We start from the raw sequence: 23,820 nt of genomic DNA on the forward strand, positions 1-23,820 counted from the left end.
CGCGCCTCCCGCGCGGGCCGCGCCACCGCCGCTCGCTGCGCACACACGGCCCCAGGCCCTAGCATGGCCGCCGCCATCTTGCGACGGACGCGCTCCCGCCGGCGCCGCCCGCCCGCGTCCCCACGGCGCGCGCACGCCGGCCCCGCCCCACCCAGGGCCCGCCCCGCGCCCTCTGACCCTGCGGGCCCCGCCCCCAGGCCCACGCGGTAGTGTCGCTGCCGGAAGTGGCGGCGCGGGTCGGGGCTGGCCTGGAGCATGGCGGGCACGCGGGGCGTGGGGCGCGAGGCGGCGGCGGCGGGGGCGCTGCCGGGGAAGCGGCCGCCGGAGCCGGAGCCGGAGGAGGTGACCGCGGGCTGCGCGAGCGAGACGGGGAGGTGCATCTGGGCCGCACGTGGCGGCTCCTCGGCCGTCGGCCCCGGGGAGCCAGGCCAGGGAAAGCGGGGAGGAGGGTCGCCTGTCCGCTGCTGGCGGTGGCCTTGTGGGGGCGTCCTGGGCAGGGAGCACCCCTGCGCGAGGGGTAGCCGGTGTGGGGCTGGGCTGTTCTGCGGTTGGAAGAACGTCTGGGCCGGAGAGAGCTAGGAAGGAGGGCTGGCATCCTGTGCGGCAGCCTCCCGAGCCCTTTGAATTGTGCTTCCTGCGTTAAAGGGATTTGAGTCTGCTGTAACTGCTTGCCTGTTGATGCGTTACTAATACGTCGCGTCCGTTGTAAAAGAGGGTACGAGAATAGTAAGGCAGTGCCTGCTGCACTGGATGCAGCGTTTCAACTGGACTCATGGCCACTCCTGATTTCCAGCTGGACCCCAGCTGGATCGTGGGGTGTCATCAAATCTCGGTGGTAGGAAGCCGCCGAAGGCTTGTACAGTCGAGCCTCTCTGAGCCGGCACTCCACGCCGCTGCGTTGTCAGGCTGCCCGCTCACTTTGCGACAAGTCCTCTTGGCTCTGTACCCATTAGCAGCCCTTTGTACTTGTGCCCAAATCGTTTATGGCATTTTCACTTGCTGTTTTAATTGTGTGGCTTACTAAGTGTTGGAGTAGTTAGTGTGTGTCAGAGTCGTTTCTGTGGAAGCTGAGTTGAGCGCTGCCAAGTAATGGGTGAGTGCAGGCTGTCCAATTAGGTGAGACTTGTTAACAGTTGAAAAGCAGTGAATTCTCCATTCAAATCAATGCTTGCTAAAAGTCTGCAAGTTCTTGTTCCACTTCTAAAAGGTCCACACACTGTGCACTGCGTCCTGTAGACTTAGGGATCGGGGAGTGTCTGGTCAGAGCTCTGCTGGGGGAAGCTCTGGTCCTACCCCTTGAGGGGGTGAATGGAAACACCTGTTTTTAAGTAAAGTTTGTGTAGTTTTTATGTTTTTTCAACCAGCCTTTACAATTTACTGATCAACTTCGGTCCCAGTCTGGTTGGATACAGAGTCTTCTGGTTCTGGTGGGAAAAGCCCCTCAGGTTGTGGTCCTCTGCCTGGCCCAGACCCCGCCCTAGTGCCCTCATAGCTCTGGGGCTGTGAGTGCCAGGGTGGGGGGTGTGGAGGATAGGGGGCCGGTGTGGGTGATGTGATGGGAACTGAGCTCCTTGAAAAGTCCTTCCCTTGTGAGATGCTAGGAGTTGAATGTCTCTTCCGAGGGCACGTGGCCTGCTGTCGGCGGAGGTGGGTGGTGAGGGAGGCCTGGGTTGGGTGGGTGGTTTTGGTGGAGGTGGAGGCTTGCGGCCTGAGGGCTGTGGCCTTGGAGGAGGGCCACACGGAGCTGTGGGTCAGCGCAGGGTGCCTGGCGTGCGGGCCGTGCGCTCGTTGACGCCGTGCTTCCTTTAGCCTTGTGTCCTCGGTGCTCCTGCTCTCGGCCCTGGGCCTGGCAGCGATCCTGGCCTCTCCGACAGCGAGGAAAGTGTGTTCTCAGGCCTGGAAGATTCCGGCAGTGACAGTAGTGAGGCCGACACTGCGGCTGAGGAGGAGGACGGGGCCAGCAGCGCTGAGCAGCACGGCAGGACGGAGGAGACCCCCGGGCAGCAGGTGGGTAAGCGAGGAGCCTCCTGGTGGGCTCTCGCCCTGGATGACCATGGCCAGGAAAGTACCTGCCAGGCATCGGGCTCCCTGGGGGCTCCCGGCAGTGCTTTCTCCCGTTCCTTGGGAACCCCAAGGCCCTCGTCCCTCCTCTGGTGCAGCAGGGTGGAGGAGGGGGTGGGTGTTGCTGGCGGGGGCTGGGTAGGACGCTTACTTGGAGCTGAGGTGCTCTGAGCTCTAGGGCACCAGTTTTCAAGCATAGTCATGTGCTCTGTTCATAGGAACCCCAAACATCTATGTGCCTGGGCCCCCACCCCCCACCCCGGTGATTCTGATGTCACTTACCCTGAGGCTCAAGCCACTTTGCTAGACTCAGCTGTAGGCTGGGTTTCCTAGGGGCAAAGCCCAAGGTGGGATTTGTTTGCAGGGGCCTGCCTGGGGGGAGCTGGAGGCCCCGCACTTCTGGGAGCGAGTGGAGCTCCATCCACCTGGCATGGTCTCGGGGGCGCAGGAGCCAGCTGGCCGCCGTGTGAGGCTTTGCCGTCCTGCCTGTTGCTGTGACGATGGGGAAAGGCAAACCCCACTCTTGTCTTAAGTGAGGAAAATGACAGAAAAGCTTAATTTAACTAAAACACAACACTGGTTGTTCAGACCATCCTAGAAACGATCTTGTAACTACTTATACTTTCAATGGCCGTGGTGTCCTGGAGGTTAGGACCGTGATGGAAACCAAAAGCCACACTTATTTGATCTGTTTCCTAGGAAGAAAAGATTTTAAATCAGATTTAAATCCTCCACCCATTCAAGCTTTAATCGTAGCGCTGGTGCACGAAGAGAAGATGGTCCACAGACTGCCTTGCCCGTGGTTTGTGGGCTTATGGGCAGATTTTTCTCCTTTTTAACTTTTATTTTTTTTAAGATTCATTAGTTAGTTAGTTAGTTAGTTAGTTAGTTAGTTATTTTATTTTTGGCTGCGTCGGGTCTTAGTTGCGGCACACGGGCTCTTTCGTTGTGGCACACAGGCTTCTCTCTAGTTGTGCCGTGCGGGTTTTCTCTCTCTAGTTGTGGCGTGGGGGCTCCAGAGCGCTGGGCTCTGTAGTTTGCAGCACGTGGGCTTAGTTGCCCTGCGGCACGTGGGAAGTTAGTTCCCTGACCGGGGATCGAACCCGCGTACCCTGCATTGGAAGACGGATTCTTTACCACTGGACCACCAGGGAAGTCCCTTAACTTTTGAAATTTACAAAATATTCCCTCCTTGACAAAAAGTTAAATCTTAGATCAACACTGTTCAGTAAAGGACGTTTCCATTCACTGCCTTCACTCTCCTTGGTGAGCACAGTTCGTGGTTAAATTATCTTCCTGGATCTTTTCCTCCTCTTTTAAAATTAAGGATCCACACGCTTAAGATTTTTCCTTTAAAATAGGATTTTTATCCTCTTTTATAAACAACATTTTAGGAATGATTTTTAAAACTTAAATAACTTTTTTTTTAATAACTTTTTTTTTTTTTTTTTTGCGGTACGTGGGCCTCTCACTGTTGTGGCCTCTCCCGTTGCGGAGCACAGGCTCCGGACGCGCAGGCTCAGCAGCCACGGCTCACGGGCCCAGCCGCTCCGCGGCATGTGGGATCTTCCCGGACCGGGGCACGAACCCGAGTCCCCTGCATCGGCAGGTGGACTCTCAACCACTGCGCCACCAGGGAAGCCCTTTCAATAACTTTTTTTAACAAAAATAATTTTTAGTTGAAATTCTCTAGGTGAGGTACTGCGTACACGCATCTCGAGGCTGACCACCTGTGCCCCGTGAGCTGCTGGGCTTTTGCTGCTCCGCAGAGGTACCTGTGCTGCCGTCCTGGGTCTGCTGGCGGCCGGCTCAGCGGGTGCCAAGCTGCAGCTCAGGAGAGACTCCATGCCCGCCCTCTCCAGAGGGCGGGGAGCCGTCCTCGCCCCTGGCCCTCGGCCCTCCGGGGTGCCCTCCGAGCCCTCTGTCTGAGGAAGTCGTCCCAGGCCACCTGGGTGGGGACGTCCTCAGAGGGGGTGAGGCTGCCTGTGGCTCTGTGCCCTCTCCAGGTGTCCCCCACTGGCAGCCAGGCCCTCGGGCCCTCCCTTCCGTGCTCCCCTCCCAGCTCATGCGCAGGCCCTTAGGGCCCATCCGCATCTCCTGTGGGTCGTCTTGGAGCCCTGCCAGCTTCCCCGGAACCTGCTTGGCCTGGGCACTCACATCTCTGGCTTCTTCGTGCTGTAGCTGAGGGGTGTTGGAGGACTTTTTTCTAAAGCGGGGACCTCGGTACTGGGTTGGAATTCATCTAGGCCAAGAGAGGGAATTGAGGAGGTGGGCGTGCTCTTGACTCCCGGTGGAAGTCCCCCCATCTCCCCTTTTCTTCCACCCGTTCCTCAAAAGCCATCCACCGCTCCATCTGGTGGGGCTGGCGATTCTCCGCGTCTCCTGTTCACAAACAGGCCAGTCAGGGCTTCCTGCGTGTTCCCCTGTCTCCCCCCGAGCCTGGCTGCACGAGACACCCAGGAGCGGCCCCCGTGACAGCCCTGTCATGCTCTGCATTGGGGCCCCCCGAGTCAGCCTGTCCCTCTCATCCTGCAGCTACTGCAGGGCTGCTAACCTGCAGAACCTTCCTACCACGCTGGGGAGTTCCGCTAGGTCAGGGCCCTCTCGAGGGTCTGCCGACCCACCTTCACCTGCCACAGCCCGTGGCTTGTCCCGTGTCACACCAGGAAGCCCTGCGAGCAAGCTGGAGAGGAGCCCTGGGCCCCGCTCCCACTCCCCCACTGGCCGCCCACGCCCCTCCTGTTTCCACCCTCAGGTGGCGGCTCCGGCCGCGGGGCACCCCCAGTCACCCAGGGCCTCTTGCTTTCCCTGTGTCCCCCCAGTAGCACTTGGTGGTGCTTTTGGGTGGGCTTTTCCGGTCCCATGGGTCTCGCGTTGCTGGGCCTCCTCTTGATTTCTCACCTTGAGTGGATTTAGGTGCTGACGGCCATTTCTTCCTTTTTGTGCTTGTTTAGATCCATTTTTTTTCTGCTTGTTCTGTTTGGTTTGGTCCTTTCTCGTTTGTGTGGGTTTTCCCGTGTTTTGTCTTCTTATTTTGTACAGAAGTTCCCATCTTCACTAGTTCAGTCTGCTTGCCACGTTCAAGAATGTAACAGAAGACCTAGTAGCGATGCCTAATGTGCACCTAGCATGTCCCAGAGAAGAGTCCTACCTGTACCGGCTGTGCACGGGGCTTACTGCAAAGCCTTGGGCAGGAGGCGCCCATCTGGGTCTCAGCTCAGCTCTGGGGAGTGGTGGGCAGTGGCTGTGAGTCCCAGGCCTGTGCACTGTGGGGTCTGGGCGTTGGCTCCTGGGGAGGGAGCGGGCCCGGTCAGTGGAGGCCACCTCAGGCAGGACGTGCCTGGGCCGGTCCCACAGAGCCCCGGCCGTGGCCCAGCGCCAGACACTCTTCTTTCTGGGGATCGGAGTTCAGGGCAGGTGGGGTGGCGTCGCATCTGGGGTGACATGATCCGTGGGTTTGGGAGATCCCACAGCCCCCCTCAGCTCTGAAGCACATCAGCTTCTCCTGTACCCTCCCCAGGTTTCTAGTTTGTTCTGCCCTCGGAGGGTGGTCACTCAGATCACATCCCGTGTTCTGGGGTTCACTCACACGTCCGGGTGGGGTGGCGTGAGTGACTGGCTCTCACTGGGCATCTCATCTCTGCCTGCCTGTCCCCTCTCGCGGGACTCAGGGCTCCAAGAGCAAGCAAGCCGTGCAGCAGCATCCTGGCTGTGGAGCTGCCAGTCATGATGCGAGCCTGCAGCCCCTCCCAGGAGAGGCCCATCCCGCCTCCCTTGGTCCCCTGGTCTGGGGCATTTGCCTACAGAACCCCACTTGCCTCTGGTCCTGCCCGTGGGCCCCCAGCCATCCACATGGACGCGTTTGGGAGCCCGCAGCACGTGGTGTTGAGCCCGTCTTGGCGTGGGTGCTCGCGGCTCTGGGCAGCCCCTCGCCACCTGGTGCCTGTGCCTGGGGATGTTGGGGGCCGGGGCTGGGCCGCGTGAGAAAGAGGAGAGAGAGGGCGGCGCTGTGCGAGTTCTCCCTTTTTTACGGTGGCCACTGGCCAGCTACAGTGCCTCTAAACTTTGAAGGGGTGGGGTTTGTTAGGTCCTCCAGGTCCCAGGAGCTGGGCCACGCCCCGCATCACGGCAGCCCCCTGGTGGCCACCATCTGCCTTGCAGCGTCACCTCTGGAGGGGGGATGTGGCTGCAGAGCCGTGGGGCCGCGAGGGGGGGCCCTCCTTGCCGGGTGTCCAGCTCTCTTGCCCAGGAACTCACAGCCCCGCTGCTGGGTGTCCCCTCCCCTTGCTGAGGTCCCACCTGTGTCTGGCTCCCCAGGCATCACTGGGGCTGGCCAGGGCCCCGGGATGGTGGCCTGTCGTGCAGGTGGTGCGGGGCTCCTGGGGTCCGGTGCCTGGTGGGGGGCATCAGACTGGCTGGTGGTTGGCAGCCTTGGAGCACCATGGCCTGCACTGCCGACCCTGCTGTGACCAGTGGCCCGTCAGCCATGGGCTGGCATCGGGGCTGCTGAGAGACTTGCAAGTGGCCCGGCCAGGGGTCCTGCCAGCCCAGGGCCTGGGGCAGGTGTGTCCGCTCCTGCGGTGACGACGGTGAGGGTGAGGACGGCAGGAAAGCCTTGGGTCCCAGGCTTGGCCCTCTGTGCCCCCCGCTTGCCCCCACCCCCAGGCAGTGCTGACCCACTTTCAGCGGGCAGGGCTCCCGCAGTGCACAGCTCGGGGAGCAAGGGGTGGGAGAGACGTGGAAACCAAATCTCGCCTTTTCCTGGCCTGGAAAAAAAGTTACTCTCCCACCCTCCTTACACCGAGGGAAAAACAGGCGGGAGGGAGAGCTGCCTTGCGGGCCTTTGGCTCTTGCCCGGGCAGGGGGAGAGGGGCTCTGGGCGAGGTGCCTGTGCTTGGGGTGGGGGGCCCCTGCTACACTTTACTGCCCCTGGAGTCGGGGGGAGAGACGGGCTGTTCTCCCCATCAATCCCAGTTCCGGTACACCAGGTCCCCCCGCCCCACAAGGGGAGAATCTGTTTTCCAGGTTGGGGTGTGAATGAGCAGTGGCACCCACTCACTGGCCCGGTGGGCGGGGTCAGCCTGGGGCCGGTCCTCCCGGCATTCTGAGAGTGTGGGTGCCTCTCTGGGCCCTTGGCCGGCTGCGCTGAATGTGGCCTCCTCGAGGCAAGGGTCTTGCCCTAGGAGTGGGTCGGCCATGGTCCCTCTGCTGGTGGCCAAGAGCGAGTACCATGGCCTTCCCCTCGGTGGATCAGCCCTCACCTGCGGCTGCTGAGAGGCCTTGTCCCCTGACCCCAGGCTGGCTCTGGGCTCGGCTGGGCCTTTGGGCCAGGAGCCCTGCAGCCGTTTTTTTCATTAAGGAGTGCGGGGGTGGCTAAGTGCTCCTTTTCCAGGTGTCAGCCCCTCCCTGGGGTCCTCCCCCAGAGCTTGGACGTTATGATGGGTCCAGCCCTTGACAGAGGATGACCCTGGGTGGGACCCCCCTCCCTGAGAGGCCCACTTAGACCTGCGGTGTCCCCAGTCTTGTCCTGGCGCCGGGACCAGGTTGGAGCCGCTTAGAGACTGGGGTGTGGGAACCTAGGCCTCAGCATTGGCAGGAGGGGGTGGGCGTCCTGGACCCACGATCTGCCCCAGGCACAGGGCGTCAGTGTCCTGACATAACATAATTGCTCTCCCCTTGCCTTCCCAGGCCGGGACCCCTTCCCCGAGGACGGAGGTGGCGAGTGTGCAGTTTGAGGACGAGTACGTGGAGGACAGCTCTGACGAGGAGGTAGGGCTGGGGCCGCGGCCTCCTCGTTTGCAGGGTGGGCTGCACTGCCTGGGCAGAGGGGGGTCAGGCCACAGCGAGGCCTGAGTGGGCGTCCTGGCCTGGGGCCCCAGTCCCTGTCTGGAAGAGCGATTTCAGGGTCGGGGACACGTGACTGCAGGAGTGTGTGTCACCGCGGGGAGGGGAGGGCACTGGGCACCTCGCAGCCAACCCTGGGCCCTGGGGGGTGGGCGGCGGGGCTGACAGGCAGTGTGGGCCCCTATGCTCTGGGCGGGCACCGACAGGCCCGGGGAGGCTTCCCCGACACCAGCCGGCCTGGGCTGGTCCCCGGGGGTGAGGGTGCAGAGACAGGCCTCACGGGCACCTGCGCTGGGCGCTGAGGGCAGGAGACGGGCGGCCCCGGTTCTCTGCCCCTCTCCTCCGTGGCGTCCTGGAGGCCGGGGTCGCCGGGGCCCTTAGTGAATCTGGCCGTCCTTCCCACGTTTACGCTCTCAAGGAGAAAGCTTGCTGCCAGGCTAGGGGTGCTTGGTCTGGCCAGAGGCTGCCGTGGCTCAGCTGCCCGAAGCTGCCCGTGGGTTCTGGGGGGTGCTGGGGCTGAGGAGCCTCCCAGGTAGACGTGGCCGTGCTGCTTGCCCAGCCGCCCCCTCCCTGATGTGTCCTGGCCACCGGGCGGGGCTGCGGCCCCCATGCGCACTGCCCTGGTGTGAGCCCTCCGGGTGTGTGCCTCCTCGGGGCTGGGGGGCCCTGCAGAGACAGCGGTCCCCGCCCCCCGGTGGCTCTTCCTGCCGCCTGCCAGGGGCTGTCCCCGGCTGGGGAGACACGCGCCCCCTCCCCTGCACAGCTTCCACCCCCATCCTCTGCTCTCTTGGCAGCGGCTGCAGGAGCCTTGGCTGCCCGCCCGATCCGGTCTCTGTGCGTTCAGAGAACAGAGACAAAACAAAATAAATTGGTTTCCTGGCCGGAGCAGCGGGCGTACTCGGTGAAGGGGGGCCGGTGCAGCGCGGCTCCCGGCCTGTCTCCCCCCTTCCCAGGGGCTCTGGCTGTCGGCAGCCACATCCTGTCGGCTACTTTTTTATATTCGGTATTTTGAGAAATCGATGATGATTGTAAATGGAGTGCAGAGGCCGGGGGAGGGGCTTCGGCCCGCCCGCGGGGAGGCGCTCCTCCTGGCCCGGGCTGTGCTGGAGCCGCCGGGGTGGGGGCTGCTTCCTCCGGCGATGACTATCCCATATGTCGCCTGAGTGACAGGGAGCCGTGCTTCTGCCAGCACAGCCGGCTGTGGCTCGAGGGGGCGGCAGAGCTCGGCTTTCAGGGACCAGGCTGGCCTGACAGATGCTCTCCTCCCTGAGAAGTGCTGCCCCGGCCCCCCCCACCGCCCCCCCCACCCCCCGACACACACACACTTGTCGCCGTGTCTCTGCCGTCTGTGCAAAGCAGGGTGGGCTTCAGGGAAGAGGCTTGAGAGGTGGGGTGGCGAGCCGTCCTCTCGGGGGCCCAAGGGGCGAGAGCACGCGAGGGGCGCAGGAGCCTCCCCCCCCCCCGCCGGGGCTGTGCCCTGGGTGGTTGGCACCTGGGAGGGGCCACCGTCCGCGAACACTTGGTCGCATCGTGTCGGGCAGCGCCTCCTCCACGCAGCATCCTTGGAGGTGGCCGGTGGTGCTAGGACTCCACTCAGGCCTTGGCCAGCCTCCAGCAGTGGTGTCCTGACAAAGCGTGCTCCCGGGGGAGAACCTGCGGTGTGGCAGTGCCCGACCTCCCCCTCCCCAGTCCCTGTCCTGCCCACCCCTCAGGCCTGGGCTTGAGGCCCGGGGTTTCTAGGCCCTCTGACCGCCGGCCTCTGCCGTGCCTGGCTTTGGGGGACCCCGGCCCCAGGCACTGATGGGTGAGCGACGGTTCTCCTTCTCGGAAGACCTGGGTCCTGTTTCCATACCTTGGCCTTCTCCGTACCTTCCCCCCAGCTCACATCCCAGGCAGCAACAGGGCTGCAGCCCCTGGACGTGCTGCCAGGCCACGCGTGGCGGGGGTCCTGGCCACCGTGAGCCGGGGGGGGAGCCCCGCTCCCACAAGTCCACTGCACCCCTCCCCCACAGACGTGATCTCATCCAGCTGCCGCCCCGGGAGGAGGGGCGGGGGGCTGGGCGGCCTTCGCAGCAGCGGGGTTCCCCCACCCTGTCTCTGGCCTGGGAGAAGCTGGGAGAAGTTGAGGCCTTGGGCGGGTGGGGTGGGGGCGGGGCTGCGAGCCCCCGGGGTCCCGGCCCTGCAAGGGTGGGCGGGCGGCGGGCGCATCTGCGTCCGGGCTGCGGTCCTCTCAGCTCTCCCGCCAGGCGCCGCTAATGGCCTCCCGGCTACTGAGCGGCAGCCGCCTCCTCCGGGCTCCGCCCCCGCCCCGGCCCCCGGCGCGGCCCTCGGCCCTCAGCGCTCGCTCGCTGCTGGCAGCGCAGCCGCGGCTCGGGTTTCGAGCTGTTGTGCAGAGCGTGCGTCTCGGCCTCGCGGGCCGCCGGCCTCCCTGGCGGGCCCCCATCCCCGCGGCCAGGCTCCGACAGACCCTCGGGTCGCTCCGGCCGCCTGGCCTGGGAGGGGCCCGATGACACCGTGGCCCGTGGCCTCACAGGTGGCCGTGGGGGGCTGTGGGTGTGGCGGCTGTGACCTCAGGGCGCCCCTGGCTGCTTTTGCCAGGCACCACCTCTCAGCCAGGCCCGCTGCGTTTGGGTGTGTGGGGGGTGCCCCCCCCCCGCGCCAGCGCCGCCCGCCCTGGGTCCACTTGTCACACTTGGGAGACAGGGTTCTCCCTGGGGAGGGCGGAGGGTGTTGGAGGATAGCAGCACGCTCCCTTTCACTGGGGCACCTGGGCGGTAGAGGCCTTGGCCTTCCCTGTGCCCACTGGAGCCAGTTTCCCGGGGCAGGCGGGTGGGAGGGAGGGTGCTGGGCCTGGGGCGGGGCGGGGGTGGGGTGGGTGTCGCCCTAGAGCTGGAGGTGTGGCCTTAGACCGAGGCTGGCTGGGCAGGCTTGTGGGGCGCAAAGTTCTGTAGGAAAGGCGGTTGAGCGGCTGGCTGCTGAGCAGGGCCAGCACGTGTCCCGGCCCAGGCCGGGGCTGCCTCGCTGAGGACAGGGCTCGGGGGGGTGGGGGGGGGGTGGGGGGGGCTGGCCCTGTGTGGGCAGGGGCTCGCGAGGGGGGGCTGGCCGTGTGTGGTCGGGGGCTCGGGGCGAGTCCTCCTGAATGAGGTCTTGGAGGGGCTGGGGCTGGGATGTGAAGCAGCGTAGTGGGCCTTTGGCACTTAACAAGGGGGTCCCAAGCCTTTGCCCACCTCCAGCATTCCCAGAGGAGTTTCTGGGAGCCCTTGCCTGCAGGGAGCCGAGATTCGGGTGTCCCACGTGGGAACGCCCACTGTACCCTGGCCAACCCCAGGAGGGGGAGGGGCAGGTGGGTGGGGGTCTTGGGTATCTGAGGACCCAGGAGCAGGGGCAGCCTCGGTGCCCTCTCCCCCTCCCCCATGGACCCCTTGGCGGGGGAGTGGACTTGCTTCCCTCTACCCCAGCAGCCGTGGAGGCACTGGTCAGGGGTCAAGGAGTGGCCTTGGAGGGGCCCTGTGCCCACACAATGTCTGACGGTTCAGGGGTGGGTCGGGCCAGCAGCGCTTTTGTGAGGATGGCAACTAGAAGGGACAGTCTGATGGAGGAGGTTTGGGGAGGGGGTTCCGAGTTTCTCGCCTGCCCCACCCTGGCCTGGCTGGCTACAGCTGGTGGGCCCTGCTTCTGACCCCGACCCCTGCCGGGATCCCCTCAGCTGGCTTTGGCCTTCGGGGCAGGAAGAGGCCGAGTGGGACCTGGCTTTCTCCCCTTGGGCCCATCGACCAGGACTCATCCTGCCAGCACCTTGTGTGGGTTCAGCTGCAGCAGGTGGCCTGGGGCACGTGGCCTGTCCTCCTCCCGCCATGGAGCGCAGGAGAGAGGAGGCGCAGGAAGGCGGGGGGCGGGGGGGGGGCTCCGTGTCGGGGGAGCTGAGGGAACACTGCCGGCATTGTAATCGGAGAGGGGCAAGGGGAAGAGAGAGCCCGAGCGAGGGCGGCTGACCCCGCGCTCCCCGGGGACAGGTGGGAGAGGCGGAACGAGGAGAGAGTGAAGGATTCCAGAGGTGGGCCGGCTTCCTTTCTCTCAGACAGACACGGGAGGGAGGTGGGCAGCGGGCCAGCGCCGTACCTGCAGTTCCAATCTGCGGTCCTGACAGCTGCAGCCACTTTGGGGAGGGGGAGGGGAGGGGGGGGCTCTGCGAGAGCGGAAAAATCCCAGCCGACACATCAGCCGGTGGCCGCCCGCGTCCGGTGCAGCCTGGGGGGTGGGGGACCCCTGCCGCCCGAAGGCTCGTCCTTGGGGCATGGCGGCCCCCGGGGAGAGCGCAGGCTGGGGGCTGTCTGGGCCCTGGAGGGGTCGGCGGGCTCCCGCCCCCACGGGGTCACATGTGCTTCCTGGCAGCCCGCAGGTGCTGCGCAGGGTAGGGTGGGGGCCGGCTGGCCTGCCGGCGCAGGCGGCCTGGCGATGGATCACGTGGTGCCGCCAGCAGCTCGTTCCCCAGGCTGGGGACAGGGAGCTGACAGCCTGGCCCTGATGGCCATCAGAGCGTTTCCAGCCCTGCTTGGCCCGCAGAGGCGGCTGCTGGCCCAGGGTGCGGGCTGGGCCCTCCTTTCGTGCCGCCTCTGTGGGGCACGGGCACACGGAGGCTCGGTGGAGGGGCGAGGTTGGCGTCCTGCGTCCTGGGGAGGAAGTGGGGTTTGTGGTGGACGGGGGCCCGGCGGCTGCCGTGAGGGGCCGAGTGGACTCTCGTGGGGCCGCAGGGGCTCGGGCCGGCCCGCCACCCCCAGTCTGGTTCGCATTTCTGGAGCGGTGGAGGGTGACGGCGCGCCCCTCCCCGCCCCTCCCCCCCATCTCCTGCTGGCGGGCGGGCCGGGCTCTCAGCCTCCGCTGCTACCGCTGCAGCTCAGGGAGCGACCGGGCCCACTGCCCGGGCCCGAGGCTGGCCAAGCTGCAGCCGCTGTCGGAGTCACAGGCCCAGCAGCCGAGGGCCTGGCCCGCTCGCCCTGTGCCAGGGCCTGCCGGCCCCTGGGGACCGTCCCAGCGGGCTGTCCTCTCCTACCGACTTGGCATCTCCGAGGCTCCCTCAGCCCCTTCTCCTCTCCTGCACCGGCTCCAAGGGTCCCTGACACCCATGCCCCTCCGGCCTCGCCCTGCCTGTCCCCCTCGCCCCGCACTCTTCTCTCAGGCCTTTGTGCAGGGCATGCGGACCCCGCCCCCTGCCGCCCATCGTCTTCGGGAGGATTTGTGAGGGAGGGTGCAGTCCCACCCAGCCCAGGTATGGAGAGGTGAGGCCGGTGGGTGAGCGGCAGGTGGGCCACAGACCGTCCCCACAGAACTGCACCGGTGCCCCGGGGAGCAGGGGAGGCAGGCTGGAGACCCTGGGGCGTCCCTGCTTGCCCGCCCCGCGTGCCCCTCTGCGGGTCGCGTTCTCGCAGTGTCCTCAGTGCCCCGGGGCGGAAGGGGTGCCTTTCTCATCCCCCAGGCCAGACCCCCACACTCCTCCTGGGTCCTGGCTCTCCAGGCAGGCGGGCAGGGGTGATGAGCATGCCCTCTCCCCCACTTCGGCCGGCCAGCTGTAGGCTCCTGCAGGATTAAGGAGAGGAAATTTGGGGTTGGGTTTCTCTCTGAGTGGAACCTGCCGTTGTGACTTTTTATCCTGTTATATTTCCATCAGATTGGACACAGCCCCCTTCTAGTCCTTAATGGTTCTGGCTTTGAGAATTTCCTCCAAAATTACACCATCGCTTTCTGTTTCTCGGTTCCCTGGAGCCCGTCTGTTCAGAGGAGGGGGCAGCTCTAGCCCTGCCCTGTTGGGGTGCCCACGTGGGCCTCGGCACCTGCCCTCTCCCGGGGTCCCTGAGCCTGCGCTGAGGGCTAGCAGGGCCCGGGGCCGGCACCTGGCGCTCTTGGCCATTCCCCGCCCGCTGGCCGGAAGTCAGGCTGCTGGCCAGCCTGGGGGTGCTGGGGTGGCCTGCACAGAGCCGCCCCCACCTCTCTTCTCTGCTGTGCCTGTGGAGCTCACACCACTAGTCTATAACTGTCACCTGCAAGGTTTTAATGGTCCGCCAGCTGTGCACAGCTCGGGGAGAGGCCTGAATTGCCCTCCTCGTGGGCAGGTGGGGCCTTTGGGGGAGTTGGGTGGCTGGGTGGGTGGTGGGCAGCCAGGGGTCCTCCCGGTGTGAGCAGTGCTGCCGGGGCCAATCGCAGGGCTGGGGGCAGGGGTGGGCCCCAGGGGTACACACAGGCAGCTGCCACCTGGTCCTGCCCTCAGGCCTGGGGACTCCCTCTGCCAGACAGTGCCCCTTGATTACCTTCCCCTACATGCCCACTTCGTGGGGCTCCGTGGGCAGAGGCTCAGGTGCCGAGGCCCTGAAGACCGACCAGAGCAAGCTGCATGCCGCAAGCACTGAGGACCCTTCAGGGCACTGGGACACCTGGCAGGCTCTCGGAGCGGGGGTGGGGCGAGACTGCTCCCGGGTTGGGCTGCCTGTGTCCTGCTCGGTCCCTCGCCCTCCTCTGCCCTCACAGGTCTCCTTCGGACCCCACGCCATAGTTCCCTGGTCGGGGGTGCTGGGCACACCGGCCCTGAGCCCTGGAAAGTGGGGGGCCTTCCCCGAGAAGTGGGTACCTTGGCCCACGGAGCCCTGAGGGGTGGGAGGGTGGGCTCGGGCTCCGGCTCAGGGTGCATTCTGAACTGCTGGAGAGGACAGTGTGCGTCCGTGTTTAGAAGATAATTGTTTCGTTTTTAATTATACAAAGTTTCCAGACTTTATATTATCATATCAAAGACACAAGATGCCAGCACATAGTGACCAGAAGAAAACCAGGTTGGGAGCCAGCACGGAAAGTTCCAGTGGGGCTGGGCAGGTGCTGGGCCAGCTCTGAGTCCCACCGCCTGTCTGTCCATCGGCCCCGCTCACAGCTGGGGCAGGGCTGGCCTGGGGGGTGCCCTCAGGGAGGCCTGTGCCCGAGTCAGGTCCATGGGGGCTCTCCGTGGATGGCCCAGCAGCATCCGCCTCTAACTCCGAATCGCCGTCTTTCTGTCTCGGTCCTTGCTCTGCAGAGGGGAGGGCAGTGTCAGGGCCCGCGCAGAGACCAGTGCCAGCCTGCACCTCTGGGCTTCCCCACTGGGTGCTGTCTCGGGTGGTGGGTGCTGAAAGCAACCCCCTTCCACGCTCAGCCCAGCTTCCCCAAGCGGCTTGGGGAGGAGAGTACGCTGCTGCACAGCCGAAATTGTAAAATTAAATTTCCCAGATGTTCAGGCCCCAGGAGCTCGCGCGTGCCGTCTGGAGAGGAAATGGGGATTGGGGAAAGCCGCGCCGTATTTTCTCCTTGCCTGCTCACCCTGCTTTTCCGGTGCCACCAAGCACAGCAGGAGCTGTAAATCACGGCCAGCCAGCGTCTCCCGCAGCGGGGCCTCTCCCCCAGCCCCCAAGTCTCCTGCCCGCTCCTGCCAGCAGGTCCCACAGCTGCACTGGTGTCTGAGTGGGCAGCCCCAGGGGCAGGGGCCAGGGGAGGGCAGGCAGGTGCCCGATAAGCCTTAGGCCAGTGGCAGGGCAAGTGGGTCCCACTGCCCCTGAGTCTCCCTCCCCTGGGGGCAGGGTGGGTGGCCAGAGTTGCTTGATCCAACCCTGGTTTGGTCCCCTAGCTTCCAAGTTGGTGCCGGCCCTGCCTTGGTCTCTTCCCCCATCTGGCCCTGGGTGCCCTTGTCTGGTCCCCGTGGGAACCTGTGTCCAGGGAACTCGGGGAGAGAATGTCCAGGGAAGGCCCAGCCCCGCCTGCTCCCGCTGCGCCCTCCTCCTTGTGCTCCTCCCCCGCTGGGCTCGGGGCTGCGCGTGGGTTAACAGGTGCTGCTGGGGAGCTCTGCCTGCCTCTGGCCCCGCCCTCTCTGCCAGGCAGGTGTGGGTCGCACGGGCGGTTTGGAGGTGGGGGGCGCCCCTTCCTCCTCGCCGCCCCTTCTGGGGACGACCCGCGGCCAACACTCACCAACTTCCTCTGGTTGCTGAGGCAGAAGGTGCAGATCTGTCTGGGCTGGGCGTTCTCGCCGTCGCGGGCGGGGGGCGGGGGCGGCGGGGGCGGAGGGCTGCCAGGGCGCGCCGCGTGGAAGAAGGCGGGCCCCGAGTGGCAGGGTTGCCCGTCGCCGCAGGCCTCACCCACCAGCAACACGTTGCCCAGGTGCGAGATGTAGCTGGAGGCCAGGCGCAGGGTCTCGATCTTGGAGAGCTTGCGGTCGGCCGGCTCGGTGGGGATGAGCGTGCGCAGCGCCGTGAAGGCCGTGTTCACGCTGTTCGTCCGGTCCCGCTCGCGCGCGTTCGCCGTGTGCCGCTGTCGGGGCTCGCGGCCCGGCCGCCCCCCAGGCCCCGGGCCGCCGCCCCCCGCCCGCCGGCCCCCGGCCCGTCTGCGGGCGCCCTGGAGGCCACAGCGCGCCGCGTGCACGCGGCAGGGCTTTTCGTCGGAGCCCGAACTCTCGCTGCCGCGGTCCTCGTCCTCCGACAGCGGGCTCACCTCGGGGTACAGGTAGCGGCCGGGCGGTGCCGAGCGCAGCATCGCGAAGGACATGGGGCCGGCGGCCGCCGTCAGCCCCGCGGCGCGCCGTGCATGCCGCCGCCGCCGCCGCCGCCCAGGCCAGGGGGGCGCGGGGTCTCAGGGCTCCCGCGGTGGCGGCTGCGGCGCCGCGCGCACGTGTGCGTCCCGGGCTGGAGCAGGGCCGCGGGCCGGGCCTTTATAGCCGAGGCGGCCCCTCCCCCGCGCCGGCCCGCCCTCCTCCCCGCCTCCCAGCCCCTGGAGGCCGCTCGGAGCAGGGGCCCTGTGTCCCTCTGCCTTCCCGCGCCACGGTGAAGGGGCCTGGAGCATCGTGCCGTCTTTGGGGGATGCGGGGGAAGTGGGAGCCCCCTTCTGGGTGGTACCAGGGCTGTGCCGCCTCCTCTCCTCCCTCTGCGGGGGGCAGGAGGGTCAAGCAGGACCCATGACCCGGGCCTTCTCGCTTGGCATGACCAAGTTAACCCAGCTGCCCTGGCCCCAGCGCCTGGCCACACCCTGTCTGTCTCTCCCTCCCATGTACACTGGGGCCTTCTGTGCCCGGAGGAGGGGGCTGGAGTTCAGCCCCAGCTCCCTCGGCCGCCCCCCGTCAGGTCTGGGCCTGGGGTCACCTGATGACACACACAGCCTGTCTCTCCTGCACCTGCCTCCTCCTGGCATCAACCTCCAGGTCTGGCCCAAGCTGCGGGTGCCCTCTTTACCGGCTCCTCCCTGCGCTCCTGCTCTGGAGGACCCCCCACCAGCACCCCGTTCCCCTACTGAGTGCTCCCGTGGGCCTTTTCTCTGAGCCACCGACCCCCCAACCCCAGTCTGTCCAATTCAGGGATGGCTGTGTAGACTTGGGGGTCACAGGAGAAGGCAAGGCATTCCTAGCAGCGGCAGGGACACACGGGGGCACACCTGGAGGATGGGCAAGCTGGGAGAACTGAGGTCGGCAGGTTGGGGGCTGGGGGCAGGTGCAGGGGGGCGGCTCCCAGAGGGTCCCGTCCTGCTGTAGGGGGAGGGGTTCCCAGGCTCCGGGCCGTGCTGTCTCATCGGGGCCACTCCTCCCGTGGCTACTGTTGCAGGAAGCGGCCGCCTGGGCAGCAGTCTCCGTGCTGGGTGGAGGGAGGGTGGCGGCTGGCAGGGGCCTCGACCAGGAATGTGTGTCCAGGAATGTGGCTGCTCTGCCCGCTGAGGGTGGGGTGGGGGACAGGGCTTGGGGGCTGGGGAGTCCCTGAACACTTGCAGGTCACAATGCGGTGGGTTCGGTCTCCCTTTGTAGTGGGTTGGTGGGGTCTTCCCTGAGTCCCTGCCCGTGGCTACCCGGTTTTGCCTAAGGCCCCCCGCCAGGGGAGGGAGCCCACGGGCGATGAGGTCACCCTTGCCTGTGGCTGCCCAGAGCCCTGGCCAAGGAATCCAGGGGGGAGGCTCTGGGGTTGGCACCACTTCAGTGGAAAATGTGAAGGTACAGCTCCGGCGCCTCTGAGGGTCAGGGGGGTGGTGGGGGACAGTGCCGGCCGCCCTGCCACGTCACACCCCAGGGAGGAGGCACGAGTCAGGGTGCCCGGGTGCTGCCCCTGGCTAGCCTTGAAGCCAGTCCCTTTGCTCTCACCTTTCCCCCTCGTCGGTATCTTTTGGGGGACTTGGAGGGACGGGTGGGCACAGTGGGTGTCCAGTGCCGATACGCTGGCCTCCTGCCCCAGGACATCCGGAACACGGTGGGCAATGTGCCCTTGGAGTGGTACGATGACTTCCCCCACGTGGGCTACGACCTGGACGGCAGGCGCATCTATAAGCCCCTGCGCACCCCTGACGAGCTGGACCAGTTTCTGGACAAGATGGACAACCCTGACTACTGGTGCGGGCGTGGGGCGGAGACTGGGGGCGTGGGACAGGGCCGGTGGGCTGGGGCGGGGCGGGGCAGGGCCTCGGCTCTGACGGGCAGTCCCTTAGGCGCACGGTGCGGGACCGGATGACGGGGCACAGCGTGCAGCTGACAGATGAACAGGTGGCCCTGGTGCGGCGACTGCAGAGGGGCCAGTTTGGGGATGTGAGCTTCAACCCGTACGAGGTAAGGGGCAGCCGCTGGCCCCAGGGTCTGGGGGCACCTGCGGGGCCCGGGCCCACACCCCTCTGCTCATCCCCCCAGCCGGCTGTGGACTTCTTCAGTGGGGACCTCATGATCCACCCGGTGACCAACCGGCCTGCTGACAAGCGCAGCTTTATCCCGTCCCTGGTGGAGAAGGAGAAGGTGGGTGCGGCCCCATCCTCCGGTCCGCCCCCGGCCACCCGCCCCCGCCCTGACCCCGCCGCCTCTGCAGGTCTCCCGCATGGTGCACGCCATTAAGATGGGCTGGATCCAGCCCCGCCGCCCTCGGGACTCCACCCCCAGCTTCTACGACCTGTGGGCCCAAGAGGACCCCGATGCGGTGCTGGGCCGCCACAAAATGCACGTGCCTGCACCCAAGCTGGCCCTGCCGGGCCACGCGGAGTCCTACAACCCACCTCCCGAGTACCTGCCCAGCGAGGAGGAGGTGAGCCTGGTGCAGGCTGGGGTCTGCCTGCCCCCGCCCGCCCTGCGCTCCGGGCTCACTCCTGCCTTCACAGCGCATGGCCTGGGAGCAGCGGGAGCCCGACGAGAGGAGGCTCAACTTCCTGCCGCACCGGTTCCCGAGCTTGCGGGCTGTGCCCGCGTACGGCCGCTTCATCCAGGAGCGCTTCGAGCGCTGCCTTGACCTCTACCTGTGCCCACGGCAGCGCAAGATGAGGGTGTGTGGTTGGGGGGGAGCTCCCGGGCAGGGGCCGGGAGTGGGGGCGGGGGTGGATGCCGCTGACCCCTTATGCTCCTCTCCCAGGTGAACGTGGACCCTGAGGACCTCATCCCCAGGCTGCCCCGGCCACGCGACCTGCAGCCTTTCCCCACGTGCCAGGCCCTGGTGAGCAGACAGGGCGGGGCGGCCGGGAGCACACAGTTCCGGGGCTCCGTCCCTCACCGCCCCTTCTCTGCAGGTCTACAGGGGCCACAGTGACCTCGTCCGCTGCCTCAGTGTCTCCCCGGGTGGCCAGTGGCTGGCATCAGGTGGGCCTCGGGTGGGGCAGCCCTGCCATGGGGGCTGGGCTGGGGGCCGGGTGCTGAGAGCCCATCCGCTGTGCTCAGGCTCAGACGATGGCTCGGTGCGGCTCTGGGAGGTGGCCTCCGCCCGCTGCGTGAGGACTGTGCCCGTCGGGGGCGTGGTGAAGAGTGTCGCCTGGAACCCCCGCCCGACCGTCTGCCTGGTGGCCGTGGCAGTGTGAGTATGAGGCCAGGGGTGCCCGCGCCGGTGGGGGTGGTCCTATGCCTGGGGGCCTTCACTGGGCTTTGGCCACAGGGAGGACGCAGTGCTGGTGCTGAACCCGGCCCTGGGGGACCGGCTGGTGGTGGGCAGCACGGACCAGCTGCTGAGCGCCTTCACCCCGCCCGCGGAGCCTGCTGCGCAGCCCGCCCACTGGCTGGAAGCCTCGGAGGAGGAGCGCCGGGGCGGCTTGCGGCTGCGCATCTGCCACGGCAAGGTGTGGGGGCTATGGGGGAGGGCGGGGGGAGGAGGGGGAGGGGGCGGGGGCGGGGGCGGCTGAGCCCACCTTGCCTTCCTGCAGCCAGTGACACAGGTGACTTGGCACGGTCGTGGGGACTACATGGCCGTGGTGCTGGCCACTCCGGGCCACACCCAGGTGCTGATGCACCAGTTGAGCCGGCGCCGCAGCCAGAGCCCTTTCCGCCGCGGCCACGGCCAGGTGCAGTGCGTGGCCTTTCACCCCGTGCGGCCCTTTCTGCTCGTGGCTTCCCAGCGCAGCGTCCGCCTCTACCACCTGCTGCGCCAGGAGCTCACCAAGAAGCTGATGCCCAACTGCAAGTGGGTGTCCAGCCTGGCAGTGCACCCGGCAGGTGAGGGGGCGCCCTGGTTGGGGGGGTGCAAGTGAGGGGGCCGCCAGGTCCCTACCACCACGTCTTCCCCCAGGCGACAACGTCATCTGTGGCAGCTATGACAGCAAGCTGGTGTGGTTTGACCTAGACCTCTCCACCAAGCCGTACAGAGTGCTGAGGTGAGGTGCTGCTGGGTGGCGGGCTGCTCCCTACTCGGCCCCCCCACCCCCCTCAACCTGGTCCCCTCCTCAGGCACCACAAGAAGGCCCTCCGGGCCGTGGCCTTCCACCCCCGGTACCCGCTCTTCGCCTCTGGCTCCGACGACGGCAGTGTCATCGTCTGCCACGGGATGGTGTACAAGTGAGTGCCAGTGCCCGCCTGCCCGCCCGCACCCCATGGGGACTATGCTGCCCACATCCTGAGCCTCTCCCTTCCCCACAGCGACCTGCTGCAGAACCCGCTGCTGGTGCCTGTGAAGGTGCTCAAGGGGCACAGCCTGACCAAAGGCCTGGGGGTGCTGGACGTGGCCTTCCACCCCAGCCAGCCGTGGGTCTTCTCCGCCGGGGCTGACGGCACCCTCCGCCTCTTCACCTAGGGGGCCCTGCTTCCCGGGAGGGGCACGTGGGGCTGGGCTGTGTGTGTGCTCAGGACACTCAATAGAGGCGTTTCTCCTGCTGGTGTGACCTTCTCTGAGTCAGGATGCCTAACGGGGGAGAGGGCCTGCTGACCTGCCCGGAAGGAGAGGCCACGTCACTGCGGCACCTGCTGAGCAGCAAATGGCTTTATTGGGAAGGGGGGGGACAGCGACTTGCCCACCCTCGTGGCCCCAGCCCTCCCTTGCTGTGTGGGCCTAGGGGCTCCCCTCGGGCAGGGGGCTCCTTAGGGCCCCATCTCGGAGGTTCGGTTCGGGCCGGCGAGGCTGGTATTGCGTGTAGGGGCAGCGCTGCCACGGGAGCCTCAGGCGAACTTCACCAGGCGGCCCAGAGTCTCAGCAGCTTTCACGCGCACCGCGGGGGCCGGGTCCTTGAGCAGGAGCTGGAGCGCTGGGGGACAGGGAGCTGCTGCTGGGGGCTCCTCTGCGGCCCTCTGAGAGCTGAAGGTCCGAGCCCATGGTCCCGCCCACACCCCGCTAGCAGCTGTGGCTAAGGCTGAACCCCCCTTTCTTGGCGCGCTGAGCCTGGGGGCCAGGACCCCAAGGCTCACACCCCACCCTGTGCGTGGGGGCTGCCCGCCCACCGCCCTCCTAAGACAGGCCTCTGCCGGGAGGGCTCAGGAGCCAACGGAAAGATAGTTTTTCCTTTTTTAGTGTTTTTTAAGCTCTTGGAACAGTTAAGAAGTTTCCGTGAATTACTAGAGACGATGAGGTCACCAGTGACAGGGAAAAAATCCTTGAAATCCAGGAAAATCACTTAGTCCCCCCTGGTGCCCACAGGGTCAGCGCGGCCCAGCGCGTCGTGGGGGGCGGGGCCCCCAGGACTGGGGCTCACCCGCCAGGAGCTGCTCCAGGTCCACCTGCGGCCGGCGCTCAGCCTCCACGTGCAGCACCAGGAACCCTGCGGGGGTGGGGGTGGGGCTGGGGTCAGAGTCCGCGCGGTGGGGAGCGGGAGGGGGGCCCGGGGCAGCCTCACCTGTGAGCATGGGGGCCGCGGCGCGGATGTCCTCCCAGCTGCTCTTGAAGTAGAACAGGCTGGTGCTCAGCAGGCGGCCCAGCAGGTCGGGGAAGTAGTGCATCTGCAGGAGGCCCTCGGTCAGGCTCCGCCCCCGCCCCGCCGCCCCGCCCCCGCCCCCGCCCCCGCCCCGCCCCTCACCAGGTGCTTGCAGGTGGTGTTGAGGAACTCTCCGAAGTGCAGGCCCCGGTCCTCCTGCAGGTGCTTCTGGAAGATGGCTGCCAGCTCCTCACACTCCAGGTTGGGGCCGCACATGCGCAGGGCGAACCTGCAGGCCTGCAGGGCACGGGCCGAGCCCTGAGTCCCTGAGTCCCTGAGTGAGTCCGGCCCGGCCTGCCCATACCCCCTGGCTACTCACAGCAGCCACTGGGGGCTGGGGGTCCTGCAGGTGCAGCAGCAGGGGCACAAGCCCGGCAACAACCTGCTCCAGGAAGACGTCCTCGCAGTCCCCCTGGCAGGCTTTGTTGAGGTGCCCGAAGAGGCGGATCGACGCAGAACGGAACTCCATCTGTTCCTGGGGGGGGGGGGGGCCGGCAGGTGTCACCCTATGGGGCCCTCCCCAGAACTGCCCACCTGTCGACCCTGGGGCCTGGCCCTGAGGGGGTGGTGGTGACGGCTCGCGGGGCTCGGAGAGGAAGGGGTAGGAGCCAGGCGGGCATGGCCAGGGGCGGGGGGGGCGGGGCGGGGCGGGCGGGGCCTACACTGTCGAAGAAGGGCCGGATGCGGATGGCAACGTGCAGCAGCACCGAGCGCAGGTCCCAGGCCTCCACCAGGTCCAGCAGCCTCGCGAGGCCCACCATGGCCTCCAGGGCCACCAGGCTGTGCGGGTCGTCACCGTCGTCTAGCCCACTGATCATGGCCGTCAGGAGTTGGGGGCCATGGGCCCGTACCTGGGGATGCCACACACACCCGTGTGCCCAGGTCGTGCCGTGGAATGGCTCAGCCCCCACCCTCCCGGTGCCATCTCCACGCCCATGCCCACCGCCTGCACCGCGTCCACCTGGGTTTCCTCACTGGCCGCAGCTGTGCCGTCTCTCCCGGGGACAGGGCCCCAGAGGGTGGCCAGCCCCTCACCTTATCCGGGGAGCCCGAGGCAATGTTGGCCAGGCCGCGGAGCACCAGCCTTCGCACACGGGCGCACGGGTCCTTCTGCCGCGCCAGCAGGTTGTCCAGCAGGGACTCCAGGAGCATCAGGTCGTTGACCATGTTGCTGCTAAGCAGCTGGGGGCAGAGGTGCTCTGACTACCCTTGCCCCACTAACCCCAGGCTTGCCCCGCCCCCTCCCCACCACTACACTGGGCAGCCCTCCCAGTCACAAGTCACTTTGAGGAGGGGACATGGCAAAGGCCAGCTGAGGCCTGTATGTGAAGCCTGGGCTCCTGGCCTCCCCGGAACTCCTGACCCAGCCCCATCCGGGCCCCCGCTGCCATGGCCTGGGGCAGGTTTTCCAGGAGGAGGCCTGAGCCTGCCTGTTGGGGAGGGAGGGCTCCCCGCTGCCCCGCCAGGCCCCTATTCGTGATCCAGAACACGTGGCTCCTACCTCGGCCAGGAAGGCTGTGGAGCTGACCCTCTGGATCTCATACACACTGCTCTGCGTGGCGAACAGCGCCTTCGTCACCAGGGGCAGCCGGGGGCCCGCGAACTTGGCCATGGCACTGGGAAGGAGGCTACACTGGGCAGGGCTGGGGCCGCAGGCCTCCCCCGAGCACCTCCCACTCCCACGTGGGCCTGGGGGCACTTCTGCCTCCCAACCTACACTGTCTGTGCCCTCCGGCCCGTGAGCCCCTTGCCCGGCTGCCGGGCCCTGCACATCCTCCCTCTCCAGACGCGCCCCTC

General features: G+C 66.6%; 3 protein-coding genes across 4 annotated transcripts in view; 1 reads left to right on the top strand and 2 right to left on the bottom strand.

The window, feature by feature from the left end:
* The first annotated feature begins 57 nt into the window (after positions 1-57).
* BOP1 (BOP1 ribosomal biogenesis factor) lies at positions 58-20,991 on the top strand. The gene is given in 18 exon segments (XM_082601387.1): positions 58-152; positions 154-242; positions 245-342; positions 1,810-2,007; positions 7,750-7,830; positions 18,120-18,274; positions 18,370-18,487; positions 18,566-18,667; positions 18,738-18,950; positions 19,024-19,185; positions 19,272-19,352; positions 19,426-19,495; positions 19,574-19,706; positions 19,785-19,965; positions 20,050-20,338; positions 20,412-20,496; positions 20,570-20,677; positions 20,759-20,991. Coding segments are annotated over 18 exon segments (2,406 nt in total). The 5' UTR covers positions 58-63; the 3' UTR covers positions 20,913-20,991.
* On the bottom strand, positions 14,619-16,581 carry SCX (scleraxis bHLH transcription factor). The gene is made up of 2 exons (XM_082601106.1): positions 15,883-16,581; positions 14,619-14,953 (listed from the first exon to the last, which is right to left on the bottom strand). Exons 1-2 carry the CDS (start codon positions 16,453-16,455, stop codon positions 14,915-14,917), a joined length of 612 nt encoding a protein of 203 aa, XP_082457232.1. The 5' UTR covers positions 16,456-16,581; the 3' UTR covers positions 14,619-14,914.
* A 98-nt stretch (positions 20,992-21,089) lies between the features above and the next one.
* MROH1 (maestro heat like repeat family member 1) overlaps positions 21,090-23,820 on the bottom strand; it is a 65,984-nt gene continuing 63,253 nt past the window's right edge. For both annotated transcript variants that reach the window (XM_082601382.1, XM_082601381.1), the window contains 8 exons: positions 23,525-23,639; positions 23,059-23,205; positions 22,686-22,874; positions 22,343-22,498; positions 22,126-22,260; positions 21,946-22,048; positions 21,805-21,870; positions 21,090-21,360 (listed from right to left, as the gene is read on the bottom strand). In XM_082601382.1, the coding sequence (XP_082457508.1) occupies positions 21,275-21,360; positions 21,805-21,870; positions 21,946-22,048; positions 22,126-22,260; positions 22,343-22,498; positions 22,686-22,874; positions 23,059-23,205; positions 23,525-23,639 (997 nt within the window). In that variant the 3' untranslated portion in view covers positions 21,090-21,274. The remainder of the gene's footprint in view (positions 21,361-21,804; positions 21,871-21,945; positions 22,049-22,125; positions 22,261-22,342; positions 22,499-22,685; positions 22,875-23,058; positions 23,206-23,524; positions 23,640-23,820) is intronic.

This window comes from Mesoplodon mirus, assembly GCF_964341445.2.
Source record: "Mesoplodon mirus genome assembly, chromosome: 16".
Lineage (NCBI taxonomy): Eukaryota > Metazoa > Chordata > Mammalia > Artiodactyla > Ziphiidae > Mesoplodon > Mesoplodon mirus.